We start from the raw sequence: 7923 nt of genomic DNA on the forward strand, positions 1-7923 counted from the left end.
AGCGGCCACTGCACTCCAGTCTGGGCGACAGAGTGAGACTCTAACTCAAAAAAAAAAGACTAGTTTAAGTACATTGAAATTCATCCCCCCTTTTTTATTTTTTATTTCTTTTTATTTTTTTGAGTCAGAGTATCACTCTGTCACCCAGGCTGGAATGCAGTGGCACACTCAACAGCCCCCATGGCCTCGACCTTCTGGGCTCAGGCAATCCTTCTGCCTCAGCCTTCCAAGTAGCTGGAACTACAGGTGTGCGCTACCACGCCCAGCTAATTTTTTTTTTATTGTAGAGATAAGATGTCGCCAAGTTGCCCAGGCTGGTCTTGAACCCCTGGGCTCAGACAATAGCCTCTACCTACCAAAGTGCTGGGATTAGAGGTGTGAGCCACTATGCCTGGGTCCACCCCTCCTCATTTTAAAAGGATGGTTCTTTTTTGGGGAGGTCTGGAATAGTTGTTTTGTTTTTATTTGCAGTAAAATACACAACATAAAATTTACCATTGTAACCACTTTAAAATGTACAATTCTGTGGCATTTAGGACTTTCACAACAGTGTTATAAAACCATGACCACTATCTAGATCCAGAAATTTCATCACCCCAAAAGGGAAATTCCATATCCATTAAGCAGTCATAGAATAATTTTTATTTCCAATGTTTTAAAGTGAATATTAAGTAATATCATTCCATACTACTGGAAAGTTAATTTTTTTTTTTAGCAGTCTGTGGTTTACAAGTCAAGTGCTAGGATCTGGATTTTATTAAATTACCAAATATTAAGTAAGGTTTTATACTTACCTATGGGTGTCTCTCTCTGTATATGTATATAGGTATATAATCTATAGGAAAGTTCCCCACCCTTCTTTATACACACAATCTTCACATATAGAAATTAACATTTTCAAGGTAAAAGGAAAAGAATGTTTTATCATTTCCTTTTTACATTTTGTTATGCTGAATGTTTTTGGATATTGCCAATATATACATTTTTTTTTCTCTCTTTGAATCCTTGATAGATTCTAATTGTAACAAAAGGTCTCAGTAAATAGTTTACTTTCTTTAATTTAGCATCTTTAGGTCTGATGTTAATTGAAACAGATATTCAACTTTTGACTTGACTTGAACCCATAAGCGGATGACCAAATTCCAAAAGTATCCATCTTTTGAAGTTTTAGGATAATAAGAATAATGTACAATGGATTTGTCATGAGAGTGAAGTCACTTTTTTTAAGATGGGCAGTTTGCAGTAGCTTGAGGAAATCAAAACTTTAGCAATAGTTCTAATGGTCATTGAGATATGTTGATATTACAGAGTCACTCGGACTATTTCAAAGTAAAAGCTATGTCTATTCACAAACCCTTTTCCCCAACTCCCTAGTGGAGTCTATCCACTTCCAAATAGATACTAAGAATCTTGCACAGCCTCCCAACACTGTGACAACCAATTGGGTAACAACCAAGGGAATGACAGGATGAATGACATCCTGCTGTCTCTGGCTCACCTTGCTAAAGATGCCCTCAGTGTGGTCTGGCAGGTTTCTTCCTCAGTGCTGGTGAAATCCAGTTATAAGAGAAAATCCATGAAATTGTAAGAGAGAAAAGTTGATTGACCCAGAAGAAATGTTGATCTAGTGATAGCTAGGTCCAAGAAAGAGATCATTAGGTTGTTATGAGAAGCCAGCATCACTAACTCAAGTTATCTTCCTTTCAGAACTCAAGAAATTCTATTCTGGCCTCTTCTGGATTTGGAGCATCTCTCCCAAGTTCAACACAACCTTTGACTTTTGGAAATGGAAGGAGCCAGTCCAATGGGGTTCTGGCCACTGAGAACAAACCTTTGGGATTTTCTTTTGGCTGTGGCTCTGCATCAGAGTCTCAGAAAGACTCTGATCTCTCCAAAAACTTGTTTTTTCAGTGCATGTCTCAAACTTTACCCACCAGTAACTACTTCACTACCGTTTCAGACAGTTTGGCTGATGATTCCTCTAGTCGGGACTCATTCAAACAAAGCCTTGAGAGTCTGAGCTCAGGCCTGTGTAAAGGCAGATCTGCTCTTGGAGCAGACACTAAGCAAGGCTCTAAGGCTGGCAGCTCTGTGGACCGGAAAGTGCCTGCAGAGTCCATGCCCACCCTCACTCCAGCCTTCCCACGAAACCTCCTAAATACCCGTACCCCAGAGAGTCATGAAAATCTATTTTTACAGCCCCCCAAACTGTCCCGAGAAGAGCCTTCTAATCCTTTCCTGGCATTTGTGGAAAAAGTTGAACATAGCCCTTTCAGCAGCTTTGCATCTCAGGCATCAGGTAGCTCTTCTGCTACCACTGTCACCTCCAAGGCAGCACCCAGCTGGCCCGAGTCTCACTCCTCTGCAGATTCGGCATCTTTAGCAAAGAAAAAAACCCTCTTCATTACAACTGACTCCTCTAAGCTGGTGTCCGGTGTTCTGGGCTCAGCTCTTACCACTGGGGGTCCGAGCCTCTCTGCCATGGGGAATGGCCGCTCCAGCTCGCCCACCAGCAGCCTCAGCCAGCCCATTGAGATGCCTACTCTCTCCTCCAGCCCCACAGAGGAGAGGCCAACTGTGGGGCCTGGGCAGCAGGACAATCCCCTCCTCAAAACCTTTAGCAACGTCTTTGGCAGGCACTCAGGCGGTTTTCTGTCCTCCCAGGCAGATTTTTCACAGGAGAACAAAGCTCCTTTTGAAGCTGTGAAAAGGTTCTCACTGGATGAGCGAAGCTTGGCTTGCAGACAGGACTCGGACTCCAGCACCAACAGTGACCTGTCAGATTTGAGCGACTCTGAGGAGCAGCTGCAGGCTAAGACTGGCCTGAAGGGGATTCCGGAGCACCTGATGGGAAAGCTGGGCCCCAATGGGGAGCGCAGTGCTGAGCTGTTACTGGGCAAAGGCAAAGGGAAGCAGGCCCCTAAGGGCCGGCCTCGGACCGCCCCCCTGAAAGGTGATCCTGCTGGGGCTGTCCCTGGGCTTTGCTCTGGCATTAAGTAAGCTCAAATGCCTGTTGTACTCTTGTACAGCAGAGACCCTCACTCTGATGGAAAGTTCTGTAATCTCATAGGATTACAGAGCCAAAAGGACTCAGCAGAGGCCACTCATCAGACCTGGTTCAGGGTAGGATTGCATCTAAACCAGCACTGTAGGAGGGGTATCTATCCCGTATAATGATAATCCCACAAAGGAGGATTCTTCCTTGGCAGTATGTTATTGATCAGAAACTAATTCCTTGTGTTTATCTTATCCCTTTCTACTTCACTTTGCCCATCCTCTTTAATTACCTCAGGGGAGTTACTGAGAGCTGGTCTCCATTCCTTTGTAGACTTGATGAAGCAAAGAGAATCACCCCTCAGTTTGCTCCTCTCTGAAACATACGTAAGAATTTTAACATCTCTACCAAAATCCATTCACTTCTGTGGCATGAAATTAGGGTCCAGAAGTGTGTAAGAGAAAGTCTGGTGGTAAAAGTAACTGTTTTCATTAGGAACTGGTATCCTATGGGAACTTGAGGTCCTGATTAACAGAATGTCCATATTCTGAGGGACTAGAGGCAGGTGATGGCTACAGTGTGCCTTCTTAGGTTTTTCAAACCTGTCCTCAGCTGTTTCACTCTAGTGGAATTTCACAAATTCTCCATGACTCTTAGCTCCCAACTGAAGCCTCTTTTTCCTTGTTTTCCCTTTCTATCAAGGATGATCATCATGGGTACATACCCAAACAGTGTAAGAACAGGTCAAGACAAATGTCTGTTCCCTAAAAGATCATGTTATTGGGCCTTATTTATATCTCATGACAGCGTCTTCTCTTCCCTTCTTTGCCACAGTTGGCCAGTCAGTACTGAAGGATGTCAGCAAAGTGAAGAAGCTGAAGCAGTCTGGAGAGCCTTTCTTGCAGGATGGGTCATGCATCAATGTGGCACCTCACCTGCACAAGTGTCGTGAGTGCCGCCTAGAGCGTTATCGGAAATTTAAGGAACAGGAGCAAGATGATTCTACTGTAGCCTGCCGCTTCTTTCACTTCCGGAGGTATCCAGCTCCTCTCTTTTCCTCTTTCCCAGTTTTCATTAGTGACACATTACTCTGTGTCTTTTTTTTTTTTGAGTTAGAGTCTCTTTCTCCCGGGCTGGAGTGCAGTGGCACCCTCACGGCCACCCCTCAGCATCAGCCTGCTGGGCTTCAGCAATCCTTCCACCTCAGCCTTCCAAGTAGCCAGAACTACCACACCCGGCTCATTTTTGATTTATTGTAGAGACAAGGTCTCACCAAGTTGCCCAGGCTGGTCTTGAACCTGGGGGCTCAGGCAATTCACTCCCATCGGCCTCTCAAAGTGCTGGTATTATAGGCTGAGTCACCAAGCCTGGCCCTCTGTATCTGTTAACATGTCTCACCATCTTTGCTTTTCTTTTTTTTTCTTTTGAGCTGGAGTCTCACTCTGTCACCTAGACTGGAGTGCAGTGGCCACTCCCGGCCACCGCAGCCTCGACCTGCTGGGCTCCGGTGATCCTTCCGCCTCAGCCTTCCGAGTAGCCAGAATTACAGGCATGCGCTACCACACCCGGCTGATTTTTTGATTTATTGTAGAGATGAGGTCCCGCTGCCCAGGCGGGTCTTGAACCCGCGGGCTCAGGCAATCCACTCACCTCAGCCTCCCAAAGCGCAGGATTACAGGCTGAGCCACCAAGCCCGGCTCATCTTTGCTTTTCTTATCCCCTTTGTTCAGGATCTGTTCTGAGGCCCCTGTCATAGTAGTCACTTAATTGTTTGAATTGTAAAATGATATCTGTCTTTGTCCTTGGAGAATTGAAGGTAAACAGTCTTAGCTGCAGCCCAGTGCTATTCCCTGAGTTATTTCTTACTTGAATTGATTCTTTTTAGAACCGGTAGTGTAAGTAGAAGGACTCCATTTATATTATGAATCTGTCTGTTCTATGCTAGAGTAACTTGAGTGAGGTTAGAGAGGAGAAGTAAAATTAGGAGATAAATTGAAACATCTTTGAAACAGAGATAAATAATGAAATTCCTGGAATATCCTCTGCCTTTAACGAACAATAACTATTTAGTTACTTTTCTACTTGATAAACTTAGGAGTTTCTTCTAAATGATTTTTCAAGAACCTTTAATTTTTTTTTTTTTTTTTTTGAGTTGGAGTCTCACTCTGTCACCCAGACTGGAGTGCAGTGGCCGCTCCCAGCCACTGCAGCCTCGGCCTGCTGGGCTCCAGCGATCCTTCCACCTCAGCCTTCCAAGTAGCTGGAACTACAGGCGCGCACTACCATGCCCAGCTAATTTTTGATTTATTGTAGAGATGAGGTCTTGCCAAGTTGCCCAGGCAGGTCTCAAACCCGCGGGCTCAGGCAATCCACTCACCTCAGCCTCGCAAAGGCACGGGATTACAGCCTGAGCCACCAAGTCTAGCTATTTTTTTTTTTTTAATTGAAGTCTCACTTTGTCACCCAGACTGGAGTGCAGTGGCACATTCATAGACACTGCAGCCTCAACCTGCTAGGTTCAGGCAATCCTTCTACATCAGCCTGCCAAGTAGCTGGAATTAGAGGCATTCACCACAATGCCCGGCTAATTTATTATAGAGGTGAGGTCTTGCCAGGTTGCCCAGGCTGGTCCCGAACCCCTAGGCTTAGGCAATCCTCTTGCCTCCACCTTTCAAAGTTCTGGGATTACAGGCGTGAGCCACCATGCCTGATCTTGGAAGAATCTCTACGTATTTTTTTTTTCTTGAGTTGGAGTCTCATTCTGAAACCCAGGCTGGAGTGCGATGGCATGCTCACAGCCACTGCAGCCTCAGCCTGCTGTGTTCAGGCAATCCTTTTGCCTCAGCCTTCCAAGTAGTTGGAATTACAGGCACATAACACCATGCCCGGCTAATTTTTTTGATTTATTGTAGAGATGAGGTCTAACACTGGAACCCTATGCATTGCCCAGGCTGGTCTCGAACCCCTGGACTCAGGCAATCTTCTTGTCTCTGCCTCCCAAAGTGCTGGAATTATAGGCGTGAGCTACCGCACCCAGCTAGAACCTTTAATTTTTAATATAGAGAAGTTGAAATGATTTATTGATTTGGTATGTGTTCACTTATTCAGCAAATGTTTATTGAGCACTCAGTGTGTGCCAGCTATTCTTCTGGGCATTGAGGATTCAGCAATGAACAAAGCATCAAATTCCAGATCTCTGAAAGTTTGGGGAGACAAATAGTAACTAAGAAAAAAAGAAAACTTGCCGGGTGTGGTGCCTCACACCTGTAATCCCAGCACTTTGGGAGGCAGAAATGAGAGGATTGCCTGATTCCAGGGGTTTGAGACCAACTTGGACAACTTGGTGAGACCTTGTCTCTGCAGTGAATCAAAACGTTAGCCAAGCATGGTGACTCCAGCTACTTGGAAAACTGAGGCAGAAAGATCACCTGAGCCCAACAGGTTGAAGCTACAGTGGCTGTGAATGTGCCACTGCATTCCAGCCTGGTTGACATTGAGACTCTGACTCAAAAAAATGTAAATGAATGTTATGTCAGCTGATAAAAACTATGAGAAAAATTAGGGGCAGGTGCAGTAGTTCACGTCTGTAATCCCAGCACTTTGGGAGACTGAGGCAGGCAGGTTGCTTAAGCCTGGGTTCGAGACCATCTTGGGCAACAGAGTGAGACCTCACCTCTACAAAAAAAAATTTTTTAAATTACCCAGCCATGGTGACATGTACCTGTAGACCAGCAACTCAGGAGGCTGAGGAGAGCGGGAGGATTGCTAGAACCCAGTGAGCTGTGATTGTATCACTGCACTCCAGTCTGGCGACAGTAAGACCGCAATTCAAAAAAAAAAAGAAAAAAAAAATTAGGAAAGAGGATTGAAGTATGGGGAGGCTAGAGCAGCCACAGGCCACAGTTTTAAGTAGGATAATCTGAGAAAGTGAAATCTGAGGAATGACCTGCAAGAGGTGAAGGAGTAAGCCACACACTTGTCTGGGAGACAAGTATTCCAGGCAAGTACAACCATTGTGAAGCTGTACTATTTCTGGTGTGTTTGTAGAGCTAGGGGGGATAAAATAGAGTAGACAAGGAGGGGAAAGGCATTGGGTGAAAAGAACTAATGATGGGTTCAGATTTTACTTAAAAATAAAATTTGTTGGGGGGTGGTCCAGATTTTTTTTTTCTTAAAGTTGTGGGGTACAATTCAGGATTAGGTATACAAGTAGTCATTGTACAGGTAAAGTTTGGGCTTCTCTTTGGTTCCCACTTCACTTGGTTTGAGATCAGAAACTCTTATTGATGTTGCATGTCATCCCCACCCCCCCGGGGTATCCAGATTCTAAAGGGCCTAGGCTTTTTACTCTGAATAAGAAGTCATTGGAGGTCTTGAGCTGATGAGTCACACTGATTAATGGTTTTTGCTTTTTTTTTTAATTTTTTTTTTTGAGTAGGAGTCTCACACTTTCTCCCAGGCTAGAGTACAGTGGCACTCAACCTGCTGGGCTCAGTGATCCTTCTGCCTCAGCCTTCTAAGTAGCTGGACCCACAGGTGTGTGCCACAACACCCAGCTCATTTTTTTGATTGATTGTAGAGATGAGGTCTTGCCAAGTTGCCCAGGCTGATTTCGAGCCCCTGGGTTCAGTCAATCCTCTCGCTGTGGGCTCCCAAAGTACTGGGATAACAGGCGTGAGCCACAGTGCCTGGCCTGATAAATGTTTTAAAAGACCACTTTGACTACCTTCAAAGAGAAGTTAGAAGGCTGTTGGGATTATCCAGGGGAGAAATGATGGGGTTCAGACAAGAAAAATAATAATGGAGATGACAGCCAGGCTCGGTGGCTCAGCCTGTAATCCCGCGCCTTGGATTGCCTGAGCCCGCAGGTTCGAGACCTGCCTGGGCAGGCGAGACCTCATCTCTACAATAAATCAAAAAAATTAGCC

At 45.0% G+C, this 7923-nt stretch overlaps 1 protein-coding gene across 3 annotated transcripts in view; it reads left to right on the plus strand.

Moving 5' to 3' along the window:
• The window catches only part of KDM3B (lysine demethylase 3B), a 63066-nt gene that overhangs the window by 15187 nt on the left and 39956 nt on the right, over positions 1-7923 (plus strand). For all 3 annotated transcript variants that reach the window (XM_021713002.1, XM_021713003.1, XM_021713004.1), the window contains 2 exons: positions 1708-2953; positions 3830-4031. In XM_021713002.1, coding sequence (XP_021568677.1) covers positions 1708-2953; positions 3830-4031 — 1448 coding nt within the window. The remainder of the gene's footprint in view (positions 1-1707; positions 2954-3829; positions 4032-7923) is intronic.

This window comes from Carlito syrichta, unplaced genomic scaffold, assembly GCF_000164805.1.
Source record: "Carlito syrichta isolate Samal-C Ts95f unplaced genomic scaffold, Tarsius_syrichta-2.0.1 Scaffold303986, whole genome shotgun sequence".
Classification (NCBI taxonomy): Eukaryota; Metazoa; Chordata; class Mammalia; order Primates; family Tarsiidae; genus Carlito; species Carlito syrichta.